This window comes from Amia ocellicauda, chromosome 8 (assembly GCF_036373705.1).
Source record: "Amia ocellicauda isolate fAmiCal2 chromosome 8, fAmiCal2.hap1, whole genome shotgun sequence".
NCBI classification, from domain to species: domain Eukaryota; kingdom Metazoa; phylum Chordata; class Actinopteri; order Amiiformes; family Amiidae; genus Amia; species Amia ocellicauda.
The window spans coordinates 39,439,730-39,453,271 of NC_089857.1; the positions used below are offsets into that span (position 1 = coordinate 39,439,730).

Consider the following 13,542-nt stretch of genomic DNA (forward strand, 5'->3'; position numbering starts at 1 on the left):
TCAGCACCTTGTTGAATCAATGCCACGTAGAATTAAGGCAGTTCTGAAGGCGAAAGGGGGTCAAACACAGTATTAGTATGGTGTTCCTAATAATCCTTCACATTTTGTTATGTTACAGCCTTATTCCAAAATGGATTAAATTCATGATTTTCCTCAAAATTCTACAAACAATACCCCATAAATGATAACGTGAAAGAAGTTTGTTTGAAATATTTGCAATAAAAAATAAAAAACAGAAAACCACATGTACACAAGTATTCACAGCCTTTGCTCAATACTTTGTTGAAGCACCTTTGGCATCAATTACAGCCTCAAGTCTTTTTGAGTATGATGCTACAAGCTTGGCACACCTATTTTTGGTCAGTTTCTCCCATTCTTCTTTGCAGGACCTCTCAAGCTCCATCAGGTTGGATGGGGAGCGTCGGTGCACAGCCATTTCAGATCTCTCCAGAGATGTTCAATTGGGTTAAAGTCTGGCCTCTGGCTGGGCCACTCAAGGACATTCACAGAGTTGTCCTGTAGCCACTCCTTTGTTATCTTGGCTGTGTGCCTAGGGTCATTGTCCTATTGGAAGATGACCCTTCGCCCCAGTCTGCAGTCCAGCGCACTCTGGTGCAGGTTTTCATCAAGGATGTCTCTGTACATTGCTGCATTAACTGTGGGACCTTATATAGACAGGTGTGTGCCTTTCCAAATCATGTCCAATCAACTGAATTTACCACAGGTGGACTCCAGTCAAGTTGTAGAAACATCTCAAGGATGATCAGTGGAAACAGGATGCACCTGAGCTCAATTTTGAGTGTCATGGCAAAGGCTGTGAATACTTATGTACATGTGCTTTTTTTGTTTTAAATTTTTAATACATTTGCAAAGATTTCAAACAAACTTCTTTCACGTTGTCATTTATGGGGTATTGTTTGTAGAATTTTGAGGAAAATCATGAATTTAATCCATTTTGGAATAAGGCTGTAACATAACAAAGTATTCACCTGCAGAGGGCTGTCACAATGCAGTGTGAGGTACGAGCTCATGCAGGGAAAGTGCAGAAACCTGGACTGTACGAGCTGTCAGGTATGCAGGCTAAATCTCTAGTAAATAGTTTATTGAAATGCAAAGCTACAGTGAATACAAGCAGTGTATGTTGAACAGTTTACACAGTGTTGAAAATGTTTAGTGTACAATTTATGTTTTGATAAATGCAATGGTTATTTTTGAACTATATAATATTGCTTTTGAGCATTATTCCAATATTTACATTTACACTTCTCATTTTCATAGCATTTCATTGTATGCCGTTTTTTGAGCTTTTTGCTTATTGTAGGCTATATGGTTATTCATGTTTTGACTGCAGTGTGTGTGTTTAAAAAAAAAGTCCATTGTTATTTATGGCAATAATATGAATGTTTTATGATCATATTTCAATTTAAATACATTTGTGCTATGCAAATGTTGGATTTGAAGTTCATGAATAAAACTTCTGAGTTTTATACGATGGTTTGCCTTTGGTTTTCATATCGCAGCTGTTTTTTGAGCTATCGGTTACAATGACCGGCTATGGCGCTAGAAGGTAGTTCAAAATGTCGGCGCTTCTAGTGTTAACGCTCTGTAGGAATGTCCTCAGGCTCAAGAAATAGTTTTGAAGGTGAGTAAAAGTGCTTATTTTGTAATGTATATAACTTTATATATGCTTGTGTGTGTTTTTTACTATAGTCAGAAAGTTTAGAGCACTTCACTACAAACATAATAAAAGCATCTTTCTGCACCTGTGAATTATTTTCAGAAGTATATTATTACAAGAGAAACCTGTTGGTGCTGGTGCTTGTATGTGTTGATCACCGTAGACTATCCTTTCATTGCATTTAAACAGCAGGCTGTCCTATAGGGGGAAAACTACTGCCTTCCAGACAGAGTACATAACGTTTATATTTACCTCCCACAGAGAAACCTTTATGCAACATGTAACTCGGGTTCAAACTTAAGAAGGCGGCAAGGAAATAATGATGCATTACTGTACCGGAAAAGTTATCACTTTAAATTGTATTTGTGTACTTACATGATGCATTATTTCCCCATACACACATTACATGATCATAAAAGGTTAGAACTAAAGAAATGTTCAACATTATTGTACATGACAGTTTAATAATACAAAATCCTTCTAATTTGGGCATAATATACAATGCCTCCACACTTCTGCAAACCCAAGACCAGCTGGAAGACATTCTCCCCAGGAATTCAAACCCTTTTTATGTAATGCTTTCTCTCCTTTCAAGACACAAGGGAATGTGTATTGTGCCAGTAACCTGTATTCACAGGCCCAGTATCCAACAGATAAATAAATAAATCACTCGGGACACCACTTCATTATTTCTGGGTAAAATCAGCTACATGGGAAAGCACCCGGACACTGCTACCAGCATCTAGAAAAGAGTTAACTTCCATGAAATATGTATAAGCACACTGTTACTTTACAATAGTAAAGAGAAAAGACAGATATTTCACTGTCCAAGAAAACATCACAGACTTGGTACTGCAAAATACATGTAACAATCTTTTTGCTGGTGTGTCCGTGGTCTACATGTACGACTGATGTAGCACTAGTGGCAGTACTTTACAGAGCAAATCTATCAGTGCGAGAGTCAGTGAAAATAACTAAATAAATGTCCATAGCTTGTTGACAAACTAACAAAAATAAAATTGGGGAACATATAAAGAAACCATTCAATACACAACATTGTAACTGTGTATGTCAGGTTTCCTGCACAAACTTCCCTTGTCTCCCATCGTCTTTTTCTCCTGGCCCTTTGTTGACAGTTTTCACTATTATTGGATTATTGATCCTTGTTCACCAATCAATTAGCACACCTGTCCTCTGTGTCTTTGGCTCATTAACACACCTGTCTCTCATTTCCTTGCTTCACCTGTTCTCTGTATATATACCCCTTTGTTTTGCTTGCTGTTTGTGAAGTCTTGCTAGCTTGCATTAGTGAGCAGTCTTGGGGAGTGTGCCTGATTTATGTTTACAGTCCTCTGTGATGTAGTTGCCTTCCCTGGTATGTTTGCCTGATCACAAGACCTACTGCCTGACTTTGATAATTGCCTTGTCCTCTTTGTACCTTAGTTATTCTATTCCTTTACTATCTGCTTCATAGGGTTTTAGACTGTTTTGCTTTGAAGGGCTTCTGCCTAGGACTGACTGTATAGTATACAAAATTGCATAGAATAAATACAGCATGATTGTATAAAATCTATAATCTATTTTTAGTCCTGATCAACTGTACCCAGTAGAGCATTTGATTAAATCATAAAATAACTTTCTGAATGGGTATCTTGGATCTGAATGTATACTTTATATTTGTAAAACCGCACTATTTAAGATTCAGTATTTTAAACATTCAGATCCTTGGAAGATTTTATCAGCTCAGCAGTTTTATATTAGCACTAATTTGAAAAACTGCATACCACGCTGCACACATTAGAAGCAAAATTGATACAATATGCTTCAAAACAGAGTTTATTGAAACGATGAGTCTCCGTATTCTATCAAAGAATGCTGCAAGATTAACCAGTATAGGTATTCAGAAAGTTAAAAGGCCAAATACAGTAAGATTTATATCAGAGGTCCAATCATCCACATTGAAGAATCCAAGGAAATATTAATATTGTACTTTTATAAATGACTTCTTTAAACATTTCTCAAAATATAAATAATACAAAAAAAATCACCATGCACAATTTTTTGGTTGCTGAATAAAGGCTTTTTCTGGAAACCCTTTCTAAATAGTCTATTGGCATAGGGGTGGCATCAAATTGTATTGTTGGTGACCCCAAGATGCAACCAACTTCTGTAATTCTCTAACTGGGGCAATTGGATTTTTCTTTGCTTCCATCTTCCTCATTGTGCATGGGGACCAGATGCTTGTGCATCCTCTACCAGGCAGGTTCCACTGGTTTTGAACTTTGGATATTATGTAATATATTTCTATATTCGTACATCACTTAAACAGCAGGTTTTGCATGTCACCGTTCTGAAAACTTGTGTGTGTGTGTGTGTGTATGTGTATATATATATATATATATATATATATATATATATATGTGAAACTCTTTGTGTTGTGTAGGTTAAGGTTTAGCAATTGCAAATGTTTCCAGAGGTTTATTCTATCAATGTTGACTGTCACAAAAAGAGTTCAACAGTCACAAGTAGCATGGTCAATGGGGAAGCCAAATCAGATATCCCTTGGTGATGATAAATACCAGCTGTGTTCATTATTAACGCAAACTCAGGCAGGCAAGCAGAGAGACACGCACAGAGCGGGGCTGCATGTGGATCAAAAACAAAATAAAGGAGAGATTGAATAGTTATCCTAGAATCCTTTGTTTTATGCTCAAGTCCTTATTTCTTGTTTTATTTAGTTTTTTCCTACGCATACATTATATGACAACAGGAATCAAAGAGGCCAGACAATAAGGGCAATGTCATTTGTGGTCTATTACAGCATTCCCTGTTTCATGACAGGTGATCTGGTGTTCTGTTTCTAAAATTTGAGTGGTGCTCGACCCTTTACTGCATTTTATTGAAAGACCGTATCCTACTAGCTACATGATCATATCTGTAAAGGCATTGTTTATTCATTAGTACTACTATTATCATTATTGTTAAGAATAATTGACGAAGGCACTCATTTTATCTAGGAATATCATGAAGGAAACTGTTTCAGACTGTAGGAGATGGAGTTAGACTGGGTGGGACTCCATTTCCAGACTTCACTTGGTGTTGCATCCTGTTCTTCTCACACTTGGTCTATTTAATACACTGACAACTGTAAGAAATACATTAAAAAAACACTTTCTGATCCCATTTTTTGGTCAACTGTCTTTTTTTTTTTTTTTTAGTCTCGTATGTGTACCATTATTATTATTATTATTATTATTATTATTATTAACAAACCCTTATCTAGGGTTGACATGAGAAACATTTAAAAACAAGACAAACTGCAGAAATACAATCTGTAATAAATACAATAAGCATACATACCTGAACAATGAGCTAACAAGTGCAGACATAATACAGTTAAGTACGGTGCCCTGAAGTGCAAAATGCAAGAAAAATAATTTGAGAGCACAAAAAAATAAATTCTCACAACGGAAATGACATCAGTCATGAGAAGGCAGGCTGGGGCAGGAGGAGCGGAAACGGTTGATGAATGAAAGGCTCCTCTCTGGCCGGGGCTGCCGCCGTCATCACCCCACCCCGCTGTGCAGCAGCCCAGTGCGAAATGCGCCGATGCAGCTCTAGCTTTAGGGTCGCTTTCTAACCACAGTGTAACGATACTGGAGTAGTAGGACACGTGGATTAATTAAGTTACATTACATTGTGTGCATAACTGTATCAAAAGATCAAGAACAACATGGTAAATGGTCAACCAAAAATAAACATACAAATTTGAAATATACAGCTCAGGTATGCTTTTACTTTAAAACTCTGTCCTAAACGAAGTAATCGATGGCATTTCTGTTTGGAAGTCAATATATATATATATATATATATATATATATATATATATATATATATAATACAACAAAAAGGATGCATGCATTGGCTGTAACTTTACCGTTGTGTTCTAAAACCAGGATTCTATATTTAAACGTGACTTGAAAAGGGGTCAGTGTGCTTTGGATTGTGTGGGTCAACGGTTTAATCCTAAAATCTTTCTCGAAACTTCGTCCATGCATCCACTTACCCATAAGGTTTTAATTAGTCGTTTCCATCTACGTGACAAAACAATGTGGCCCAATGATGGCTGATCTGCAGAACCATGTCCTCTGCTGACAGGTGTGCTGGACGTACTCCTGTCAGATACAGCTTCACAGCTTCATTACATCACGTCTCCTCACAGGCAACCGGTGTCTGTGCTGAAACCCCGTCCTGTATTCTATCTGGACGTCCTTCATTATAATATAATCACGATTATATGTGCTTTACTTCTCGGCGACTTCTCCACTTCATTAAAGAGCGGTTCTTCATCCTCCATGATGTGCCTTTAGACCATCCAACATTACATCATAGCATCACAGGTGTGCCTTTTCTGAAATACTCCCTTATCATATCCAATTGAGTCAGGCCATCCTAAATATGAGCTAGACCGTAAAGCCTGGCCTGCGCTGCCCGCTCACTGCACTGCGGGCACCATGTCTCAGGTCATGCTAGTGGAGGTCGAGCCGACCTGGACAGAACATGACCTGCGTTGAGAAATGTGACTTAATTTATTCTCTGTCCTTGTTTCCAAATAAAAAATAAGGGTGCTCCCAAAATATTTTTCTTGTGTTTTGCACTTCAGGGCCACCGTAGTTAAGTCCTTGATATGTGCTAAAGGGAGGACACTACACTTTACCAATGTTTTTGACCATGATACAGTACACTTTATTATATTTCACTATTATTTACCATGGTAGTGTGTGGTCTGTTGTGCTGCAACACGGTTTCCCTCTACAACACACTTGTCTGCATCACACTGCACTACAACAGCAAAGGGAAAGGAGACATTATATAACTTGTAAAATAGTAACTACAGATGTCATGGGAAATATATTATTAATGTTTTTAATGTGCATTTGTTTTCCTTAAAATAAATTGTGTGTCGGTGATCTTTTCACCAGCTTGAGAGGGGAGGGTCAAAGTTTTGGTTTAAGTCAGCCATATACCAAGGTTTATTTTCCAAAAGATGCACCCCCTGGGTATAAAGGTAGTGTGGCACCAGTGTTAATGGTATTGAAGCTGTCAAATCTCTATTTCTGCTTTTACACTCCAATGTAACTGCTTTATCTGTGCAATTGCATACATTCAAGAATATAACTTTTTGTCTTTACTTACATTGCTTTATAGATTTCAGTATGGAAAGCTATACTGAACAGTTAGTATCCTTGTAAAAGTCCCAATTTAAGACTTGGCATTTAATTCTGATAGTTTTAAAAAACCTGGAAAAGATCTTGTGCCATATATTTTCAAGAATAAAGAAAAGTCAATATTATATGCACCTGGGTTTCTTATTCTTAATTCTGACTTTCAATTTTCTCTATGTACCGTCTTCACATTCAAACTTTCTTCATTTGGTTAGCACAAAACTAACCGAGGATCCAGACATTTATTATTTTCTATATATTCTTTATATTGTTAATGGTTGCATGTTTTGTCTGGCAATCATTAGTTTGTACTTGTACTACTAATTTAAAGTATCCCCCAAAGAGGAGTATTTCCTTGGAGTTGTATGCAGCTATTATATCAAACAGTATGACGTTTGTGTGTTTTAGAGCACAGGTATTTGCATGTGGTAATTCCTTTTGTAAAATAGGATTTTAACAAGGTGTAGTCACTTCTGATAAGACTGCAACCTGTTGTCTATCTGAAGATATAATAAGGCATCTTTAGTTCTTTTCTCCACTTCATGTGAGAGGAGAGCTCTCGGTTAACCTGTAACCTGTAACAATAAACTTGTTACTTCTTCACTGGTGCATGCTGATAATTTCTGAAACCTCTACAAGGCCTAGGGTCATGGATCCTAGGGTAATGTAAACCTGCTTTGATAAATCTGTTTTCTTATAATTGAGTGCATTAATGACGACAAATCATGTCTGCACTACTTTATTGCCTTGCATGTAGTTACTATTAGCTTCTGTAGTTATACTACACCAGGGTTGTGGTCCATTCTGAATGTGTTGGTAAACTCCTATTCAATTCTAGCATTTTCAATTCAAATTCCATTTGGAATTGACCCCAACTTTTAAATGCAATTCCTGCAATTACACACCATGTAAACATGTCTTTGCAGTTAACCTTCATACCTCATAAATCTAGTGGAGAATTGATCTTTTGTTTTCCTTTCTATTTAGGAACAACTGTGGATCATTAAGCTGAAAGAATGTTCCAAGTCTGTCTTACTGGAGCGGCCACTGCATTGGCAGTCCTGTACACTGTGCTCTGGATTTTTTATCCCTATTTCTGGAAAGATGCAAGTTTTTGGATGAGAACCAAATCTTTCCAACGCAGGATGGGAGCTCTCGTATGTAAAGGGACTAATTCTGTGCTTTGTATCTTCAAGGAGCAAGCCCAGAAATTCCCTAGCAGGGCTTTTATCATATATGAGGATCGTGTTTACGCTTATCAAGATGTGGATAAAAGAAGCAGTAAAGTGGCCAATGTATTCCTTAAGGAGGGAGGTCTGAAGAAAGGTGACGTGGTGGCCTTGCTGATGAACAATGGACCTGATTACATCTGTCTTTGGCTGGGGTTGAGCAAGCTGGGTATCACTGTGTCGATGCTCAATGTGAATATCAGAGCCAAGTCCCTGAAGCATTGCCTCAAGATCTGCAATGCCAAAGCTCTTGTAGCTGGAGCAGGTACATAATCTAATGTTCCTTATATATAAGTGCAAATTTATAATAGATGTACAGAACATGCTAGATTCTGTGAGCATCCCAGCTGAGGTATTTTGTTAATCGTTCTCATGTTTACCTCATTCTGTGAATTGTTCCCTCCTAGAACTTCAGGAGCTTTGGCCAACTTTGATGGTTGGATTGTTGTGTGCTTATTATTATTTTTATGTCTTGGCAGATGCCCTTATCCAGGGTGACTTAAGTGCATAAGTGCAAAAAAAGTGCAAAAATACAGAGAAGTACAAGGCATCAATCACTACAAATTCAACTTGGCTAAAACATAGCAATTCAAAATAATATATTTTACAAATTCCAATTACAATTTACACAAGTACAGTAAGAGACTTCCTACATCCTGGACGGTGAAAGCTAAGTGCTGTCAAGATGTAGGGTTACAGACAAGGGCTACGTGAAAGGGTGCAAGGAGGAAAACAATCAAGAACGCGAGGAGCATAATAAGCTGAAGTGCTATCTAGCAGGGATAGAGGACTAATATTACAAGTGCTGTCGGAAGAGATGCGTCTTGAGTAAGCGCCGGAATGAGGTCAAGGACTCTGCTGTTTTGACTTCGGTGGGCAGGTCGTTCCATCACTTAGGGGCCAGGGATGAGAAGGAGCGGCCTCCGGAGGAAGGAGAGTGGAGAGGAAGCAGAGTTAGCCTTCAGGAGCGCAGTGATCTGGAGGGGATGTATGGAGAGACAAGTGACTGAAGGTAGCTTGGTGCAGTGTGGTCGAGACAGCGGTAGGTGAGGGTTAAAGTTTTGAACTGAATGCGTGCCGCTATCGGGAGCAAGTGGAGGGAGATTTGGTTTGTACTCACATTGGCTGAGAGAATGATGGTCTGGCTGGGAGTTTGTTGCAAAGGCAGTGTTTGGGGAAGAGTGAGGGATGCAAAGCAATGAATGCTGGGAAAGTAGTGTTTGAGCCCCGTATTTGTTTATGTTTGGGCCGTTTTACAACTCCAAAAGTAGTGCGGTTCTGAAAATGATGTTGATGAAGCTGTTTTTAAGTGTTTTTCTTTAAGAACATCTGGATGATAACTTTTGAAAGTATTAGCCTATTATTGTACAGTCAGTGAAAATCTCACACAGTTTTGTTATTATTTGGAATTATTTTATGAAACTGTAATAATGCTAACAAACGCATCACATATATTCTGGAACCCTACAATCAACTTCTCAACCACCAAAAGTCCACTTTTTTTGTAGCAATAATACTTAAACAAACAAAAAACACCTCTACAATAGGATAAAAGATAAACAAGGTCATTTTTAAAACATGCTTCCTTGCATAACTGTGTACAGTGGCTCTCAAAAGTATTCACCCCCCTTGGAATTGTTCTACATTTCATTTAATTCATGAAATCAGAATGGATTTAATCAGGAGTTTTTGCCACTGATCATCACAGAAAATGTTCATAATGTCAAAGTGAAAAATATAATCTGCAAATTGTTCTAAATTTAATTAATTAAAATGCTTTCCATTTCAACAGACATGTCTGAAACCCTTAAGGAGATTCTTCCATTCTTAAAGGAAAATGGCATTAGGACCTGGACTTTGCAGAAGGATTGCAATATTTCAGATGTTCATACCTTGCTTGATAAGTTAGATGGAGCTTCAGATGCTCCTGTACCAGCTCATCTCTCAACAGTTTCAAGTATAATGGATTCAACGCTCTACCTTTTCACATCTGGGACTACAGGTAGGGATGCGGTGACATCTCACTGTTTGATTGTGATCCAGCACACAGCTGTGGCTGGATTTATTTTAATACTTTAATTTTTCTGGGGAAAACATTTGTATTCCCTTTAAACCAAGGACAACATGCGTCTCCATCCTCTGGCCTACAGTAAATAGTTTGTTGATGTCAGTGTTTGGTTGTTGGTTGGTATAGTAGTTCTTGTAAACCAATAACACGCATAGTCAAATGCTCTTTTCAGCTCCTCAAAAGTATAATATACCTAATGAACACGCAGTTATGCATTCAGAATTTGCAGAACATATGCATGCCTCCTAAATGTCTTGTAGCGCTCCTGATGCACTAATGTCTTGTTATTGTTGCAGCAGCCAGTTGGTCCAGTTTAATGCCAATTAGTAACAAACCAGAATATATAAATAAATCTTCAAAATGTGGTTACTTTCAGGCTTACCAAAGGCAGCGATTATATGTCACAGAAGAGCCTTGATCATCATGCACCTCTTATTCCAGGTTGGGGCAACTAAAGATGAAGTAGTGTATGTTCCTCTTCCGCGGTTCCACTTGACCGGCCTTATCGGTGTTGGAGGATGCATTGTGATGGGTATGTCGATGCTGGGTGCTTTTAGTCTGTAGACATGAATAAATCCTTTGGGGGGAAAAGGTAAATAGTGTTGTTTTTAAATTATACTATTATTCAGGGGGGGAGCATTACTGCAGAGTGTGTGCGTGTGCATGTGTGCATGTGCATGTGTGCGTGTGCAGTACACAACAGCCACTGAAGACCTTGATTATGATTTCATACTCCAAATGTTTAAGTCTTGATTTTTGAAATCCTAAGCAGCTGAAAAATAAAGTTTCTCGCACCGCATGGTCCTGTTGTAGGAGCAGCATGTGTGGTGAGGAAGAAGTTCTCCGTGAGCCAGTTCTGGGATGACTGTAGGAAATATGATGTTTCCATGATCACGTATATTGGAGAAGTGTGTCGTTACCTGTGCAGTCCTCCCAAGGTATGGTATGTGGCGTTAACCAACTATGGATATAATGATTTTAGTACCCTAAAGTAAAGGTTCTGCCTAGGATTGTGAAGCCATCACTGCGTTGACTAATGAAGATACGTTTTATAAGAAATGACACCAAGCACTTTTTTTTTAGATTTCTTAAGCAAAATGTTATTTTTCCATGTGTACCAATTCCAGTTCATCATTATTAATTTTAGTTATTTATTTAAAATCACTAAGTAAATATTTGTAATGAACATTTTCAAAAGTATTTCTCGCCATTTAACACTTTTATTGTGGAGTTTTCCACAAGGTTTGGCATAAGAGATAACAGAAATTTACAGGGCAACGGAAGCCAATGGTGGATTTGTGAACTACACCCATACAATCGGTGCTATTGGACGTGCAAGTTTCTTCAATAAAGTTAGTGTTTTGATATTTAAGATATTTGTTTAGATATCTGATGGTGATGAACCAGGAGCAGCAAACTACAGGAAACATGCTGACTTGACTAAAAGTAAAACGCATGCAACTGAAATCAAAGCGAGATGTGCGCCTAGGGACTTGCATAGAAACAATTATACATGTCAAACATAACTTTAATCTTAACTTTCTTGTTTTGTTCCTCAGCTGGTGTGCCCATTTGAATTTTTCAAATATGACGTGGTTAAAGATGAAGTAGTTCGAGATGAGAACGGCAGATGCATTAAATTAAAAAAGGTAGGTAACTGACATGCACTGCAATAATAATAAACATACAGTACATTGCATCATGCTTTTCAAACATTCATTACCAAGTTATAATGTGCTAGTTTTCCTTTACAGTGTGTGTGTGTGTGTGTGTGTAAATAAGTACAAACCTATACAGCAAGACCTTTGAAAACTCTTCACACATTGTTAGCATGTATGCCTGGTAGGAGTGGTGCACACACAGTGACTGAAGGGGTTGTATGTGCTCGTGCAGAGTAACATCTGTCACCTGTGTTCTCAATTTAAAATAAAACGGGAGAAGCTGGCCTCCTGGTGATTCAGGTTACAAAGTTAAATCCATTTTTGGGCTATGCTGGGGACCTAGAACAAACTGAAAAGAAGCTGATGAGGAATTGTCTGGAGGAAGGAGATGTGTACTTCAACTCAGGAGACCTACTGAGAGTGAACAAGGAGAATTTTGTTTACTTCTGTGACAGGGTTGGAGACGCCTTCAGGTACTTCATCAGATGTGCTTGAAACCCCTGGACAGTGTACATCTGTACGCCAAGACACTGTCAAACACCAGGAAATGTTATTGAACATATTAAAAGCTATTAATGATCCGCTTAATCTCAGGCCCGTGCTCATAAAACAAATCGATTACCAAATATAAAGACATAATTCAATAGGTCGACATGTACAATTAAAAATAGGTAGTATAATACATCTCAGCATATGGTCTAAGTTTTGTTGTTTTTTCTTTTTATCTGTTTAAAGATGGAAAGGTGAAAATGTTTCCACGACAGAAGTAACAGAAATATTGGGGCAAGTGGATTTTATACAGGAAGCTAATGTTTTTGGAGTAGCTGTACCAGGTAAGCACCATTGTGCCCACAAAATTCAAACAAATAAAAAGCTGCCTATCAAGTGTGGACCTTAGTCAATCAATATATGTATTTAATGATGAATCTTTGTTTTGCTAGTGCGCTTTCCAGATGTTTGTATTGTATTGTAATTCTCTGGCAAGGTCTCATCTTCTCGACGTCTGTTTTTTTTTTTCAGGGTTCGAAGGCAGGATCGGAATGGCTGCTTTAGTCCTAAAACAGCAGCAAGCATTTGATGGCAAGAAAGTATATGACACCGTTGTAGATCTGCCTGCTTATGCCAGGCCATTCTTTCTGAGGATACAGGTATGGCTTCTGTTTTGTAATGGATAATGCATACTGATTTCCCACCCATGCAGAAATTACAATTATGAAAAAAATCCTAACTTATGAGGTCTAGTTCTAAAAAGCTGTTCTGCACTGATTTTCTATTACATTTCCAATATTTTCCTTGTCTTCATTAACAACTTAAGATGCACATTTTTGTTTCTGGCTGACCTTTAGCATAGTGAAATGAGCAGACTTGAGTATAGTTGCTAAAGGATCTTAAATGGAATGTAATTTACATTTTTTTTTTTTTTTTTTGTCTAGAACAGAGCTTTGGAAAAATTATAGTGGTTTTCTATTTTAAATTTAGGAGACCATGGACATTACTGAAACTTTCAAGCACAAGAAAGTTCACCTCCGAAATGAAGGTTTCAATCCAGATACTGTTTCTGACCCGCTTTATGTGTTGGATAACTACAGTAAATCTTACGAACCCATGACTAAAGGGATATATGAAGAGATCATTTCTGGAAAGTTGAAGTTGTGAGATGTTTTCTAAGAGTAATGTTTGT

General features: G+C 37.8%; 1 protein-coding gene across 1 annotated transcript; it reads left to right on the top strand.

Moving 5' to 3' along the window:
* The first annotated feature begins 7,919 nt into the window (after nucleotides 1-7,919).
* Nucleotides 7,920-13,517, top strand: LOC136755290 (long-chain fatty acid transport protein 2-like). The gene is made up of 10 exons (XM_066711759.1): nucleotides 7,920-8,397; nucleotides 9,925-10,134; nucleotides 10,577-10,732; nucleotides 11,014-11,138; nucleotides 11,457-11,552; nucleotides 11,760-11,853; nucleotides 12,139-12,334; nucleotides 12,597-12,694; nucleotides 12,882-13,009; nucleotides 13,341-13,517. The coding sequence occupies exons 1-10, from the start codon at nucleotides 7,920-7,922 to the stop codon at nucleotides 13,515-13,517; spliced, it is 1,758 nt and encodes a 585-aa protein (XP_066567856.1).
* Nucleotides 13,518-13,542: the final 25 nt, after the last annotated feature.

Bases quoted from the DNA above. Each gene is read 5' to 3' on its own strand.
- LOC136755290 (XM_066711759.1), top strand. From the start codon at position 7,920: ATGTTCCAAGTCTGTCTTACTGGAGCGGCCACTGCATTGGCAGTCCTG. The intron at 10,733-11,013 runs GTATGTCGATGC...GTCCTGTTGTAG, and splicing joins TGGAGGATGCATTGTGATGG to GAGCAGCATGTGTGGTGAGG. The intron at 11,553-11,759 runs GTTAGTGTTTTG...TTTGTTCCTCAG, and splicing joins GTGCAAGTTTCTTCAATAAA to CTGGTGTGCCCATTTGAATT.